The sequence below is a fragment of the Epargyreus clarus genome, unplaced genomic scaffold (assembly GCF_041222505.1).
Source record: "Epargyreus clarus isolate Ecla_fem2 unplaced genomic scaffold, WU_Ecla_fem_2.2 ptg000025l, whole genome shotgun sequence".
Classification (NCBI taxonomy): Eukaryota; Metazoa; Arthropoda; class Insecta; order Lepidoptera; family Hesperiidae; genus Epargyreus; species Epargyreus clarus.
The window spans coordinates 458,344-475,924 of NW_027332232.1; the positions used below are offsets into that span (position 1 = coordinate 458,344).

At 38.1% G+C, this 17,581-nt stretch overlaps 1 protein-coding gene across 1 annotated transcript; it reads left to right on the forward strand.

Moving 5' to 3' along the window:
- The first annotated feature begins 108 nt into the window (after nucleotides 1-108).
- Nucleotides 109-13,362, forward strand: LOC140752797 (sorting nexin-7). Its single transcript, XM_073087148.1, has 10 exons — nucleotides 109-208; nucleotides 1,753-1,895; nucleotides 2,513-2,632; nucleotides 4,813-4,954; nucleotides 5,860-5,942; nucleotides 6,661-6,752; nucleotides 7,673-7,801; nucleotides 9,582-9,781; nucleotides 10,896-10,941; nucleotides 11,528-13,362. Exons 2-10 carry the CDS (start codon nucleotides 1,758-1,760, stop codon nucleotides 12,108-12,110), a joined length of 1,533 nt encoding a protein of 510 aa, XP_072943249.1. The 5' UTR covers nucleotides 109-208; nucleotides 1,753-1,757; the 3' UTR covers nucleotides 12,111-13,362.
- The last annotated feature ends 4,219 nt before the right edge of the window (nucleotides 13,363-17,581 follow it).

Below are 17,581 nucleotides of genomic sequence, written 5' to 3' on the forward strand. Positions count from 1 at the left end.
ATAATAAACTGAAAATAACATCGGTACTTAAAAAACCGGTAATAGTGTGAATCAGATCCGGTTTTATTATAGTTAAAATCACTATTGTCATGTACATACATTCTGCTGGTGCTGTCACTCTGACATTTGAAAGAAGCCTAAAGCGAATCATATTTGATAAAATTATTTACAAATTAATAATTGAATTACAGTGATTATATCGAACAAGGTAAATATGGCACGTTAGTTTTAATTACTGTCTACGTCAATACAAATTATCGATAGATATGTGCATTGTGTATATTTGGAGCATGAAATATTGATCCAATTTGGGGTGGCGAAAGTTTCGCTTTCCTATTTTGCGCGGTTCGGCGTGTTCGATTTTTAAATTTACGATTTCAATTTGGAACTATGGCCGCGTATTTGACTAAAATGTTTATTCTAAGTTTTTGAGAATAACTTATTTTTAATAAATAAATGGAATAATATTAAAGTGTGAAACAAAAGTGCCGTCACATAAACAAATGCTTATCTAAAGAGAGGTAGTATATTCTTCATAATTGGTGAGTCATTATCAACGCCCCTTTTGTGATAAGAAAGGATTTAATTATTTTAAAGTTAGAATGTTATTAAAATGTGCTGATGAATATCTAAATCTTGATGTATTTGCAAATTTTTATTGTTAATTATTTAATCAACCTGTTTATAGGTTGATGTTATAGGCAGATTGAAGAGTACCATACTTCTTTTTATTTATTTTTTATTAAATGGGAGTAGCAGACGAGCATGCAGTCCACCTGATGGTAAGTGGCTTCTGCCGCCCATGGACTATAATTAACCCCAGATTAGCCCCAGAGGTATTCCTACTTGAGGTCAGCCACAGATGCGCCGCTACCCCTGAGGACTAAGCTGGAACGCCTCAGAAAAGTCTGTCTCCCTTACTACACCCTTCAAACTGGAACACAGCAGCGCCTAACACTGCTTTTATTAGGCAGAAATAGGTGTGGTGGTGGTGCCGCCGGAGTCTAACCACAAAGGGTTCTACCACCTTCAACTTATTTTTCTTTTGTTCAGACTTTCTTTAAACAATTGTGACCAACACGGTTGAGTACAGGTGAGACATTAGGGTCTATGATAGACTGCTAAAACAAACGAGCATGTAATTTAATCTGATAAAGTCTGCCACATATTGTCATTTGCAACCAATTCCATATGAAACAGGCTCTAACTCAGTAGCCGCTTCCATCAACTTCAATCTACTCCTATATTTAAACTTACATTAAACTGCGTAGAAATTGAGTTCGAAGATTCATTAGATCCTTTTTTTTTTATAATATAGGAGTAGCAGACGAGCATTCAGTCCACCTGATGGTAAGTGGTTACTGCCTTCCATAGATATCTGTAATCAAACCCAGATAGGATTAGATATTCCTACTTGAGGTTGATCAGATATGCACCATTATCCATGTAGACTAAGCTAGTATGCCTCCCTTACCACACACTTCAAACCAGAACACAGCAGCGCTTAACACTGCTGTTATTAGGCAGAAATAGATGTGCCTATGCCTCTGGAGTCAAACCACAAAGGGTCCTAATTCAAATTCAAATCTCATTTATTCAAAATTGATTCATATAGAATACTTTTTGAAAGTCAACAAACTACCACCGCTTCAGAAGGTATTTCGCTATGGAGAAGAAGCCTACTACCTTCAAAATACATACACAAATGCAGGTGAAGCTACTAAGTGGAGTAAATAGTACTGGTTCCATCAGCAGGTATGGCAAGTTCGAGCAGCTCAGCAGTGTTGGAGCTCCAGGATGCCGACACGACTGACACGGAGGCTGCCAGCGTGACTGATGATGGGCATGAGGCGGCCCCACTCATCATGCAACATGGGCAGGATATCGCCGTGAAGGTGAGTGGAATGGAACCTTACAAACAGGAAAAGGGGGTTTGGAAACCTTTTAGTAAAAGTTGATTAATTTATATAAAAAAAATTCAACTAGAATCATTTAAAACAAAAATATGTTTGCTAATAAATTTAGCCTTATTATTTGTCCTGAAGTTGAGACCATTCCAATGACATTTCATACGTCAAAATCCCTCAAGATTTTTTTTATAATATAGGAGTAGCAAACAAGCATGCAGTCCTCCTGATAGTGAGTTGCTACTGCAGTATGGATATCTGTAATCAACTCCATATAATTCCTCCATAAGATTAATAGCTGAGATACCGGCCACTGATGCGCTACCTATGAGGACCACCATCGTCATACCTATTTCTGTTATAACAGCAGTGTTAAATGCTTGTGTACTGGTTTAAAGTGTGGTAAGGAGACATATTTTTCCGAGGCGTTCCAGCTTAGTCCTTAAGGTAGCGGCGCATCTGTGGCCGACCTCAGGTATATCTAATCCTATCTAAGCTTGATTACAGATGTCCATGGGCGGCAGTAGCTTACCTGCCTGTCTGCTACACCTATATTATATTTAAAAAAAACATTACCCTCTGCATATTAATGATATGTGTTACAGGTGGACGCGCCAATGAAGCAACTCTCCACACTGGAGACGTACGTGACGTACCGTGTTCGGTGTGTGTGTGCGCGGTGGCCAACTCCGCCATATGTACGACGCCGGTATAACCATTTTAAGGTATGTTTGGCTGTTAGTGTCCCACTGCTGGGTAAGGGATTCTCTCGAAGTGAGAGGGGCTTATAGAAGCGAAGTGGGAAGCAGTGATAGCCTAGTGGTTAAGAAACGCGGCCTGTCGATCGAGGGGACCGAGGTTCAAATCCCAGGCACGCACCTCTGATTTTCAAATTTATGTGCGTATTAGAAATTAATTATCACTTGCTTAAACGGTGAAGGAAAACATCGTGAGGAAACCAGCATACCTGAGAGATTTATAAAAAAAAAAATCTTAAAGGTATGTGAAGTGTACCAATACGCACTTGGCCAGCGTGGTGGACTATGGCCTAATCCTTCTCATTCTGAGAGGAGACCCGTGCCCAGCTGTGGGACAGTAATGGTTGATGATGATAATGATGATGATGAGAGGGGCTTAAGTATAGTCCGCGCCACACTGTTAGTTCGCTCTGATAATAGAAACGAGTCGCGTCGAATAGCAAATTGTCAATATTAGTGGGACGAAAAATTTTAACAAAAAGATATAACCGACTTCTATGTCCCTACAAAGTAAAAAATAATTCAAATAAATGTTGGTTTAGTACATAGTTCTGAAGTCGGCGTTCAATACTTTTCCTTTGATAGCGGCGCAAACAGCGTGTCCAATATGAGCCAGAAGCTTTTAAGTTACGCGCCGAGTGCTCTACCAGTTGAGCTATCCAAAAAGAATAATTAAATATATTTTCATGGGTGGAGGAGTTCCCCTCATTTTCTCCAGAACCCATAGATGGATCCTAAGCATATTTAAGTGGGACCAACTTCTAGCTTGTCTCTACACAATAAAAAAATAATAATTAAAATCGGTCCAGTAACGGCGGAGTTATTCGTGTACATACATATATATATATATATATATATATATATATAGTATAATATATATATATATATATATATATATATATATATATATATATATATATATATATTATATCAATTCGGCCGGTATATATATATATATATATATACCGGCCGAATTGAGAACCACCTCCTTTTTGAGGTCGGTTAAAAACAGCGTGGGACCCCACCTGGCACCCGGGTACATAGCTGCATTAGTCCTTATGCTTCTATGGAATATATGTTAGTAGTTTCACGCAACAACTTCAGAGCAGACTAGCAGTTTGGCGCGGACTATAATACTGTACACGTTCAACGTGTTCTTCCAACTATCAGAGGTTCGTTATTGTTGCACTTACAGGCATAAAATTTTGTATATTTCTTTTTTAAGCTATTGCATAGCTTATATCGCGGGCTTTGAGCGCGGCGACCGAATCGAGAAATTCCGTAACGAAAATTCCTAACACCTTAATTCGTCAACTTGAAAACAGATGACAGTAATACACAATTTTTTTTAATTTTATTTTTTAACAACAATGTTGATTAAGAGTGATATTTAATATGTTTATGCCACTAGCGGTCACCCATGTCACATCCGACCTCGACAAACGTTGCTTAAGTTACGTCTTAGTAATTTAAATGTTGATTACAATTGCTATTTTAATATATTTTTGTCACTAGCGGTCACCCATCCTACTGTCGGCCGTGCCCTCCATTGCTTTTTTTATAATATAGGAGTAGCAGACGAGCACGCAGTCCACCTGATGGTAAGTGGCTACTGCCGCCCATGGACATCTGTAATCAACCCCAGATAGTATTAGATTCCTACCTCAAAGTCCGCCACAGGATGCGCCGCTACCCCTGAGGACTAATCTGAAACAACTTGGCAAAGCATAACTCCCTTACCACACTCCAACCAGAACACAGCAGCGCTTAACACTGCCATTAAAATGATATAATCGTGTGAAGTTAAACCACATAGAGTCTACCTTTGACGTCAGTACCCTTACCATGAGTTTTCACGTTTTGACAAATATGACTGTTTTGGTATTTGTTTACGTATTTGCCCATATAATTTTCAATCAGCGCCCCTAGCGGATTATATCAGAACTTGGAAATTGTATGGGCCAATACCTAAACAAATACCAAAACAGTAGTCTACCTTTGACGTCAGTACCCTTACCATGAGTTTTCACCAAGTTCACCAAGTCCAAGTCCAAATACCAAAACAGTAATATTTGTCAAAACGTAAAAACTCATGGTAAGGGTGCAATATCGACACATGAATGACTTCACATGTTATTTTGTTCCAGTTGCTCCACAAGCGCCTCTCGGCCGCCCATCCTCTGATAGCGGCTCCGGCGTTACCCCCGCTACACTCGGCAAGACAGCAGCTCGACCGCTACTCAGCTACCTTCGTGGCCATCAGGGCGTTGGCGCTCAACGCTTTTCTCGGTAAGACTGAAACTTGTTTCTCGAAGTCCATCAGGTGGATTGTATGCTCGTCGGCTACTTATATAGGAGGAGCAAACAAGCCAGTATGCTTACAACTGATAGAGAAGCTGATAGTCATTGATCAAAAGGCTGGTAAACTAGTTTTGAAGGTGGTAGAACCCTTTGTGGTTCGACTCCGGCGGCACCACCGCCACACCTATTTCTACCTAATAACAGCAGTGTTAGGCGCTGCTGTGTTCCGGTTTGAAGGGTGTGGTAAGGGAGACAGACTTTTCCGAGGCGTTCCAGCTTAGTCCTAGGGGTAGCGGCGCATCTGTGGCCGACCTCAGGTAGGAATATCTAATCCAATCAATCTGGGGTTGATTACACATGTCCATGGGCGGCAGTAGCCACTTACCATCAGGTGGACTGCATGCTCGTCTGCTACTCTTATATTATAAAAAAAAAAAAAACTTTGCAGAGCGAGATCACCAACCCAATAGCCATGCATTGTTAAGGAACAAGCTACACTGGAGTCTACCATTCCTTGGTAATAGCACAAAATCAGACCAGACCATTTTTAAGCAAAGCTTTATTTTTTTATTTTTTTTTTATAATATATGAGTAGCAGACGAGCGTGCAGTCCACCTGATGGTAAGTGGCTACTGCCGCCCATGGACATCTGTAATCAACCCTAGATAGGATTAGGTATTCCTACCTGAGGTCGGCCACAGATGCGCCGCTACCCCTGAGGACTAAGCTGGAACGCCTCGGAAAAGTCTGTCTCCCTTACCACACTTCAAACCAGAACACAGCAGCGCTTAACACTGCTGTTATAACAGAAACAGGTGTGACGGTAGTGCCGGAGTTGAACCACAGAGGGTTTTACCTTCAAGGTGTTAATATAATTTGTATTATACTTTCAGATCGAGTAGCAAAGCATCCGATCTTAACTCACAGCGATGACTTGAGGCTCTTCCTCACAACACCTGACGAAGAATTGGATAAGGTACATAATAATATATATAAAAGATGGTCAAACAAGAGCCGTTTGACCGAAGAATAAATATGCAAGTATTAAATTACCAATATAAATATTAATATTGCTGTCGTAGATGTAATATATCAATATGCTAATGTATATTTATAATGCAAAATATCAAAATATTATCCTGAGCGTTATAATGTGGGGCTTTTCAATTTATTTACTAGCTGACCCGGCAAACGTTGTGTTGCCATATAATTAAAAAAATGTTAAGGGTGAACAACCCTTATCACTTAGGGGTATGAAAAATAGATAGTAGCCGATTGTCAGACCTACTGAATATGCATATAAAATTTGGTGAAAATCGGTAAAGCCGTATCGGAGGAGTACGGTAACTAACATTGTGACACGAGAATTTTATATATAAGATTGTCAATAAGAATGGTTTCGCGGAACCTATTATACTCATTGACACACACAAATTGAATTATATTATTAAACATTTCAATGTCCAAATAAAATAATAATAATAAATCTTGAATGAAAATTAATTTAAAATTGCAAAATTAAAGAAAAGATTCAAGAAAGATGCGAAAAGAGCTCTTTTACGCCGGCGATGCATTGGCGACTCCTCTGGTGTTGCAAATGTCCATAGGCGACGGTGACTACTTTCCATCAGATACCATAATGTTAGGTTATAAAGAATGTCACACAATTTAAAAATAATGTGTTATATTTTCAGGTGTTCAAGAGTGAAAACAGCGCAATGAACCTCTGGGGTCTCAGCAATGCCTTATATACCAGCGGAGACACTAAGATTACCAACGGAACCAGGTACAATCACCATTTTTATTAATTTTTATATCACACCAACTGGCAAATGATTCCAATTTTTTTTTATAAAAACAAGCCCAACTGCTTAAATTATACGAATCCAACGACACCTCATATGTTAATCCGTCAAGTCGTTTGTGCTATTGCGTGACAAAGAATGAGACATACATACATACGCTCGAAAACGTTACCCTCCGCAATCGAATAATTTTATTTTTAAATCGGTTATGGGTTTTTTTGTAAGAAAATATGTCAAGCCACTGCAGAGTGCATACATATATTTCAAAATACATATACTCGAAAAACATTACCCTCCTCAGTCGAATAATTTATATTTTTATATCAGTTTTTATGTTAAAATCCGTCAATTTCGATTGTACAGTGTGCAACAGAATGACACATACATACGTACGCTCGAAAAACATTACTCTCCGCAGTCGAATAATTTTATTTTTATATCGATTATGGGTTTTTTTTTATATTAAAATCCATCAATTTGGATTGTATAGTCCGCGCCAAACTGCTAGTCCGCTCTGAATATAGAAATGAATCGCGTCGCCATAGCAAATTGTATGACTACACCTGCTCGCAACAACTTCAGACCAGACTAGCAGTTTGGCACGGATTATACAGTGTCACAAAATGAGACATACATTCTTACACTCGAAAAACATTACCCTCTGCACTGAAGTATTTTTTTTAGAATTATTGTTGATGTTTTTATGTTAAAATCCATCAATTTGAATTGTATAGTCCGCGCCAAACTGCTAGTCCGCTCTGAATACAGAATACACCTGCTCGCAACAACTTCAGAGCGGACTAGCTGTTTGGTGCGGATTATACAGTGTCACCGAATGAGACGTACACTCGAAAAACATTACCCTCCGCAGTCCAATAAACATTTCTTGTATTTGTTACAGAGTGAAAGACCCAGAGTTCACAGCCGCAGCCGACTACTTGCAATCGCTGCAACAGAAGTTGACTACGTTGTGTGTCCTCACCACCAAGCTGTACAAGGGCTCTGTCTCCCTGAGCACCGAGCTGATGGGGTGAGTTTTAATATAGGGACAGACGAGCATGCCCCACCTAATGGTTTAATCATATCTGTGATCAACCCCAGATAGGATTAGATTCTTACCTGATGTCGGCCATAAGCATTGCTAGGCTGCTGAGGACTAAACTGGAATGCTTTGGGTAAATATATATTTTTTTAAATATATATGAGTAGCAGACGAGCATGCGCCATCTGATGGGGAGCTACTGTCATATGGACTGAAATCAATCCCAGATAGGATTAGATTCCTACCTTAGGACGGCGACAAGCGTTGCTACTGAGGACTAAACTGGAATGCCTCAGGTAAATATATATTTTTTTTTATAATATAAGAGTAGGAGACGAGCATGCCCCATCTGATGGTAAGCTACTGCTGTATGGACTGTAATCAATTCCAGATAGGATTAGATTCTTACTTGAGGTTGGCCATAAGCATTGCTACTGAGGACTAAGCTGGAACGCCTCGGATAAGTATGCCTCTAACCACACTTCAAACTTACACAGCAGCGCTTAACACTGCTGTTATAACAGAAAGAGGTGTGATGGTGGTGCCCGACTTGTAACACAGAGGGTTCTACCACCTTATAAGAATGTGGGGCTGTGGGCTGGTGTACATGTTACTTGTAATCGTTGCAACAGAAGTTGACCACATTATGTGTCCTCACCACCAAGTTGTATAAGGGTTCCGTCTCCCTGAGCACCGAGCTGATGGGGTGAGTTTTAATATAGGGACAGATGAGCATGCCCCACCTGATGGTAAGCTACTGCCATATGGACAACTATCGTCAATCCCAGATAGGATTAGATTCCTACCTGAGGTTGGTTACTGATGTGTTGCTATTCCTGAGGACTAAGCTGGAACGCCTCGGATAAGTATGTCTCTTACCACACTTCAAATCGCACCACAACAGCGCTGCACTGCTGTTACATAACAGAAACAGGTGTGACGGTGGTGCCCGAGTTGTAACACAGAGGGTTCTACTAACTTCTAAGAGTGTGGGCTTGTGTGCCCACTGCTGGGGTGTGGGCTGTGGGCTGGTGTATGTGTTACTTGCAGTCGCTGCAGCAGAAGTTGACCACATTATGTGTCCTCACCACCAAGTTGTATAAGGGTTCCGTCTCCCTGAGCACAGAGCTGATGGGGTGAGTTATGGTATAGGGACAGACGAGCTTGCTCCACCTGATGGTAAGCTACTGCCATATGGACATCTGTTATTAACCCTAGATTAGATGAGTCCCATCTGAGATCAGCCATAAGCATTGGTACTGAGGACTAAACTGGAATGCCTTGGGTAAATATATATATTTTTTTATAATATAAGAGTAGCAGACGAGCATGCGCCATCTGATGGTGAGCTACTGCCGTATGGACTGTAATCAACCCCAGATAGGATTAGATTCCTACCTTAGGACGGCGACAAGCGTTGCTACTGAGGACTAAACTGGAATGCCTCAGGTAAATATATATTTTTTTTATAATATAAGAGTGGCAGACGATCATGTCCCACCTAATGGTTAGCTACTGCTGTGTGGACTGTAATCAACCCCTAGATAGCATTAGATTTCGGCCACAAGCGCCGTTATCCCTGAGGACTAAGCTGGAACGTCTCCATTACATACGCTGTAAAACAATTTCCCATCATGGAAACTTTGCTGATTTTTGTTATGTCTATGTGAAAGTTAGTTTGTGTATTGAATATTGTATGTTTCCCAAATAAAAATTAAAAGAAAAAAAAAAAAGAAATACCTCACACTCCACAATCATTCCCCTCCAGTATGCGTCGCGCGTGCGACCAGTGGTCGGTGCAAGCGGGCGGTCGTACCGCGCGCGCGGCCGCCGCGTGTGGAGCCGGTGCCGCGGCGGCTGCGCAGGCCCGGGTTCGAGCCCCGCTCAGACATCGGGCGACATTGCCGCCGTTAGCGGCGTACGCTGCGGCTCATAGAGAGAAGATTAGGGCGAGGGATGCGCTGCATGGTGAGTGTTGTGTGCATAATAAACACAGGGGACGAAGGGGAAGAGAGGCTGGAAAATACACACGCACACACACACTCGCGCAAACCATACACGCATGCTCATGTACTCACACACACACAGAGATATATAGACTGAAAGAGAAACTACATATACACACACACACACACACACACACACACACACACACACACACACATTAATTTAACAGACACTAATACACGCAACCAAATACTTTAAAAACCATAAACACATACAAATGCACACATTACACTTACAACGTCAAACGCACAACCCTAAAGACGCATAATACGACGCATAATCATAACGCACACATACCCGATTAGTCGCATAATGCTGGGCGACAATCGCGTGTGGCGCGGATGCCGCAGCAGCCGCTCAGGCCCGGGTTCGAGCCCCGCTGCGGCATCGGGCCACGCTGCCGCCGCTAGCTGCGTACGCGGCCGCGCATAGGGAGAAGATTAGGGCGAGGGATGCTTTACATGGTGAGTGAAGAGGGGTGGGAAACACACACACACACACACACACACACACACACACACACACACACACACACACATATAGAGATGAGAGAAACATAACAACACATACTAAAGTTAACAAATAAGCATATGCGCACACTCATACACACACGCATGCACAACATACATACTAAAGTCAACAAATATGCACACACACGCGCGCACACTCTGCGCGCACACTCTCAAACAGACTCACAAACACCGCATCACCCAACCATACATGAAAAGAGACACACATCCACGGACAGACATAAAAACATAAATGACACTGATATTAATATACACAAAAAACCAATCATACAACAAAGAAAGCACGCACACAAAATTTAACAATCACGCACGCACTCACTTGACACACACACGCTAACACACAAAAACAATACAAAGACATATTGACCAATACAAGTAAAAAACACATTGACATAACTTCGATTCAAAAAGCGTCATGTCGTGACAAGTTGCAACAGTCGCCACAATAATTATTAACCTAATTAATACTCACATTTATAGCGTATAAATAAATATAATACACTATTAATATGTTTAATAAAATAACATTTTCTTTTTTTTTACAGCTGCTTACGTGGCCAATAATAATGCAACAGATGAGCTGCATAACAGGTAATATGAATACTTTATATACTTTTATATTAAATTGAATTTGCAAACGATTTTGTAACGGAAACGGTTACGCTGGGGCGTTACGGAAATGTTTATACTTTTTTACATAATATAGGAGTAGCAGACGAGCATGTTCCATCTGATGGTAAGCTAATGCCGTATGGACATCTGTAATCAACCCTAGATAGGATTAGATTCCTGCCTGAGGTCGGCCACAGATGCGCCGCTGCCTGGACTAAGCTGGAACGCCTCGGATGAGTATGTCTCTTACCACACTTAAAACCAGAACACAGCAGCGCTTAACACTGTTGTTATAACAGAAACAGGTGTGACGGTGGTGCCACCGTTTCCGTAACGTCCCAGCGTAACCGTTTCCGTAACGACTAACTCTAATTTCCGTAACGCACAAGCGTAACCATTACCGTAACGCACCTGTGTAACCGTTTCCGTAACGTAAAACCGGCGCAACCAACTCTAATCCCTTCTGTAACACACCAGCGAAACCTTTTCCGTAACGCCACTACTTTTTCTAAAGTATTTCTTTATATTTCCACTTCAATAAAAATGAAAATAAAACAAATTTCAGGCTAGAACAAGCATCGGAAGCCCTCCGCTCAGAGCTAGCGGACTGGGTACCGAAAACCCGCGCTGAGATCAAATCACTATTACTGGACATAGCGGACAGACAGCTGCACATACACACACAAACATTAGTTAGCTGGGAGCACGCGTTGAAGCTCTCAACAGATACAGATGTCCATGAGTTGTTCAAAACTGTATCGAAAACTGCTGTGCAGAATCTCTCGCCTTCGAAATGTAGGCCGGAGGTATCTACGCCTGAAACTGAAAGGGATTTTGATGATATTGACAACTATGACGATGATTCGGATGTACAGGATGTGTCGAAAGTACACGAGCTACAGGATGCTGTGCAAAGTGAACATATACAGGGTGTGGAGAAAATTGTTGATGAAAAGTACGGTATACAGGGTGTTGATGATTTTCATAAACACAAAATTGTTGTCACGGAACTAGATGTGCATTCGAGTGAGTTTGAGAGCCGCGATGGGAGTGAGAAAGTTTTGGAAGCGCTGGATTCGAAGGAGAGCTCCAAGTCGGATGTGACGTCAGACCCGCTGCAAGACTTCTCCGAAGTTGATCTGTCGTGATTGTGTGATACTTTGTTCTGTAATGTGTTGAAGCGATACTGACTGAGAACCAGTGTTGGTCGGTTTTCGAAAATTTGACCATGATAATAAATTTTCAAAAAATAAATAAAAGGGTTGCACTCCGGGAGTGCTCCAGAAGTGAAATCTTTGAAACCTAACCAGAATAATAAAATATAACAAATAAAAATAATTTTCAATCCAGGAATCAATTAAGGAACAGTAAATAGTATAATTTAGAAAAAAGCGTGGGGTGCTCCATTTATCAGTTTTCGAAAAGCACCCCACACTTTTTCCACAATTATACTATTTACTGTTCCTTAATTGATTCCTAGATTGAAAATTATTTTCTACTTTTTAGTTGAGTTTATCATAAAAGCGTGTTTTTTAGTTTTTTGAACTATATTTATATTATTAATTTTTAGTATTTGTTGTTATAGCGACCATCATTATGCATCGTCTGTAAAAAAATCAAGTGTCTATCTATTACGGATGATACATACATACATACAACCCAAGCTAATAAAAGCGTGTTAAAAAATGAAAGGGACACACATTGACATAGTTTTCTATGCTGACACCGGATGACATTGACTTCTGCAGTTTGCTTTGTCTTACGAATTTTCGATCAGGGCACGTGTTCTGACGTTTAACATTTTTTTACCCATCACAAAAAGTGCACAACGCCGCTAAAGAAATTTTCGCTCCAAAACAATCATTTTGTAAAATAAAGAAACTTTTAACACTTCTGGGGGCCTCGGCATTCCGCCACGGGCCTGTGACGACTTTAGTCCGCCACTGGGTACCACTGTCACACTTACGCGTACAGTTCAGCGTGTGTGTGTGTGCGGGTGTGTACTGACTTACATATGAGGCGAGCGGCTTAGTGCTCGGGAGTGACGTGTGATCGGCTTTAGGTGGAACCTGCTCTGTGTGGAGCATAGATTAGTAAAGATTACTCACTCCTAACAAGAAAATGTACCCAGTTTTGAGAATTGAAATAGTTGCGTAAAAAGTTTAGCCACGTCTCCGTGCTAAAATGTCCCTAAAATATTTGAAATAATTATTTATTTATTATGTAAATTACGCAGTATAAGTTGTTTATTCGTAAATTTTCTCTAAAAATGTTTTTATTGGTCAAGAATTAAAAAAAGAACTTACTAATAAGCCGTTTGTGACTTCACTCAATTTCAAGGCGGCCAAGTATCTTGACTAATCTATGGCATGGAGTTACATATCGATACCTTAATTCGCAAATCAGAAAAATCCACTTTTTTTCAAAATGTTTTTTTTTTTAATTTATTTTGATTTCGTTCGACGCCATTTATTATGAAAATAAATAAAAAAACCGATAAAAACGAAACGAATAAAAGGCAATTAATGCAATAAAAACGAAAATGTAATTTTGTGGGTTACGATATTATACGTAGGAGTGGTCGATGTGCTTGTGGTAGTGTTGGACCGCATTGGCTCGGACTACACCTGCGCGCAACTTCAGAGCGGACTAGAAGTTTGGCGCGGACTATACATACGACAAACAGATTAGTAAAGATACTTCGCCGCCTCGCAATTGAATGAAGCCACAAACGGCTTATTTTAGTAAGTTCTTTTTTTGAATTCTTAACAAATAAAAACATTTTTAGAGAAAATTTACGAATAAATAACTAATACTGCGTAATTTACGTAATAAATAAATAATTATTTTAAATATTTTAGGGACATTTTAGCACGGCGACGTGGCTAAACTTTTTTACGCAACTATTTCAATTCTCAAAACTGGGAACATTTTTTTGTTAGAAGTGAGTAATCTTTACTAATCTATGACGACAGTATCTAACTGTCTACCATCAGGTGGACTGCAACTGCTATTGTAAGATGCACTGCATGAAGCTGGTCTGCAGTGCTACTGTCATATCTTTAATACAATAAATAGAATTGTATCTTTAAAAAATATTTTGTGTAATATAATTAATATATTATGTACATATAAATACATATATATGTAAGATTGTAGTATTCTATGTGTATATAATGTTAGTATATTACTTTTATATATTTAAGAATAGGTAGTAGGTACATGTGGTAGAACCCTTTGTGGTTCGACTCCGGCGCCACCACCGTCACACCTATTTCTGTTATAAAAGCAGTGTAGCGCTGCTGTGTTCTGGTTTGAAGTGTGGTAAGAGACATACTTAGAGGCGTTCCAGCTTCGTCCTCCGCGGTAGCGGCGCTTGTAACCGACCTCATGTAGGAATCTAATCCTATCTGGGGTTGATTACAGATGTCCACGGGCGGCGGTAGCCACTTATAATTCGCGTCAAACTGCTAGTCCGCTCTGAAGTTGTTGCGAGCAGGTGTAGTTATACAATTTGTTATGGCGACGCGATTCATTTCTATATTCAGAGCGGACTAGCAGTTTTACGCGGACTATACCATCAGGTAGACTGCATACTCATCTGCTACTACTATATTATAAAAAGAATGTTATATTATTTTGATCATAAAATGTTTAATAAATAGTAAATACATTTATAATAATGAATTTAACTCAGCAATAATAGTAAGATATTACTCGATATAATATTATAATAATAACACATATTATTAAAATATATAAATTGATGCCAAATATATAGTGGTTTTGTAGTTACAGTATATAGAAAACAAATTTGTACTACAGTTAGATAATAATATACATATTATAACTATATAGTAATTTATTTATTTTAAAAATAGCAAATCATTTAAATTACGCTTTATTTAATGACTTGCGTGGCGAAGTGATCGCCATACAGTGTGTGTGGTTCAGGGTTCATTCCCCGGCCAGACTAAATAATGAATTTGGATATCTGTTCTGATACGAATACACAAACACCCTGGGTGTTTGTCTATGTGTGTGTCCACGGCACCCACGACACAGGGAATCCTAGTGTGGGGCTGTGAGTGTAGAAAGCGTATTTCATCCATGTACATATGTATGGAAATTTTGGAAAAACTTTAACAGCGTGATTCAGGATACGTGTGGCGCCATCTCTTGGCAAGTTGCGCAAAGTTTCCACATAAATTATTCCAGGAATACATAATATATAAAATTATATGTAATAATCTTATTACAGTACTTAATTTAGTATATACAATTTTTAGTTTTATTTTTACAAATAAAATCGTTTTTTCTATACAGTATTTATAATATTCGTTTTAATATATAAGTTCTTGTAAGTTACAATAATTTATTTATATAATATTGTGTTTTTTTTTTCTTTTCTTTAAGTGATGCTAAATATCTTGTTCATATTTAAAAAAAAACAAGTTACATTTTAACTCTTTTTAAAACAACATATTAGGATAATTATATAAATGTATATTTAGTTTGTTTAAAATGTATTAAATTATGTATGTTATTGTAAGGTTAGTTTGACAAGTTTACCTTTACTTCTTGCAGAAATAAGAATTTAGAACAATTCGTTCTCTATTCTTGTTAACTCGCCTAATCAATAATCGATCTATCTAATGTTTTGCCTACTAAAGATCGAGTTTAACATTTTATGGCTACTAGAAATTGTCTTTCGATCTTTAGTAGACAGAAATTGGATAGTTTGATTATTAATTATGACCGTTAAACATGGACCCCTAAGAGGGTATGATTCATTCATTAATTTGGTGTGATTTATGAATCGGCCCCTACAGGGGTTTTGCGGTAAAGTTCTTAAAACTTTTATCTTTAATAGTTTCTTTCAGGCCTTTCTTAAATAAAAAGTTCATAAAATTTATATCCTTATTCAATTACTTCAGGCGTTTGGTATCATAAATACTATCGTATTAAAAATATTAGTAGAGAGCAGATAAAAATAATATAATTTATGTGATTACAGATCCCTGAGGAGACGCATTTATTATTTATAAATTGTCCCCTAAAGGGCTGACTTAAAAAACATACTATTTCATATTATTATTATGAGATTTAAAAATATAAATTATTATAATTTGTGTTGGCCCAAGGATTAGGTTGCCCACTTGTGGGATAGTGGGGATGTTACCAATCATACGATATTACAAGTATTAGTGTAAAAATGTAACCTAGTATAATCTGAAGGCAATAATGTAAAGTGTATATATAAATGTATTTATCTGAATATAAAGGATTTAAAATGAATTTTGGATTTTATTTTAATTAATTTTAGAAACCTGTATTAATATTTGGTCAAGTGCGAGTCGATATCGCACACCTAAGAAAAATAATCAAAAATTGTAACACGCAAGATAATTTTTAAATTTCTATTTAAAAATTAAGAAATTAATTTAATATTTCTATTTAATTTATTAATTATTTTTTGTCTCTGAATTAATTAAGGATAATTAATTAATTATCGATGTATGTCATTTGTTTTATTTATAAAATTTTAATATCTACTTTTTCTTTAAATAGTTTTCAGTGTTATTGAAACTTAATTTCGTTAAATTACGTAATTGTGTTAAAATTTAGGGGTTCTAGGCAAGAAATAAAAAGCAGTGTTCACGAATTCAGTTTATCTATATTTTGTTATATTTGTTCTTATTCTATCACATTATTAACTTAAACTATAGTCCGACAAACTTTTCTGTGTGTTCTGTCCGATCATAATGTTGGTAGGTTGTGCAAATTGCCTTAGAAGTGGGAAATTTTAATAACAATTATCAATATTTTACATAATTATTACGAAACACTTATAATAATTTTAAAAATTATTTATTTCATTGACAAATAACAAATCCCAGATTTTAAGGTGGCAATTTTATTAAATTAACTTAAAAGTTGGGGAAATTGCAAAATCTCTTATAAAGGTGGCAACACAGACCATAGACAATAGAACAGCTGTTTCCGAAAACCGCCAAATGCACAGAAAAAAATGTCGGACTATATTTAAATTGTAATTATGGACGAGAGCGAAGGACAGATCAATGATTCTGAAATATCACACTTCTAAAACAAGTATTAAATATAAAATATTTTTTTGTATGCTTATGTCTGCGAAAATCAAAAAGTAAGCCATGTATTGACTTAAAATTTTTACATAACATTTCATTTCTACCAAAGAGTGTTTTATATGCTCTTATCCCTTACTTCCCGCGGAAATATCAGATTATTATAGTCCGCGTAAAACTGCTAGTCCGCTCTGAATATAGAAATGAATCGCGTCGCCGTAGCACATTGTATGACTACACCTGCTCGTAACAACTTCAGAGCGGACTAGCAGTTTGGCGTGGGCTAGTGTATTATCAAATAGTATTACTTATATTAATGGTATGGATGGAAGAAGTACTTAATTGATTTCATATTACACTCAAATATATTTATTTATTTAAAAATATTGTCGATTTTATAATAAATAAATCCGAAAGTAGATTTATATATCAGTGGCATATTTTTTTTTATGAATCGATGTTTAATACACAATTCATAGATTAGTCTTCAGATTAGTAAATATATCTCACCG

Bases quoted from the DNA above. Each gene is read 5' to 3' on its own strand.
- LOC140752797 (XM_073087148.1), top strand. From the start codon at position 1,758: ATGGCAAGTTCGAGCAGCTCAGCAGTGTTGGAGCTCCAGGATGCCGAC. The intron at 5,943-6,660 runs GTACATAATAAT...TTATATTTTCAG, and splicing joins CTGACGAAGAATTGGATAAG to GTGTTCAAGAGTGAAAACAG. The intron at 6,753-7,672 runs GTACAATCACCA...TATTTGTTACAG, and splicing joins AAGATTACCAACGGAACCAG to AGTGAAAGACCCAGAGTTCA.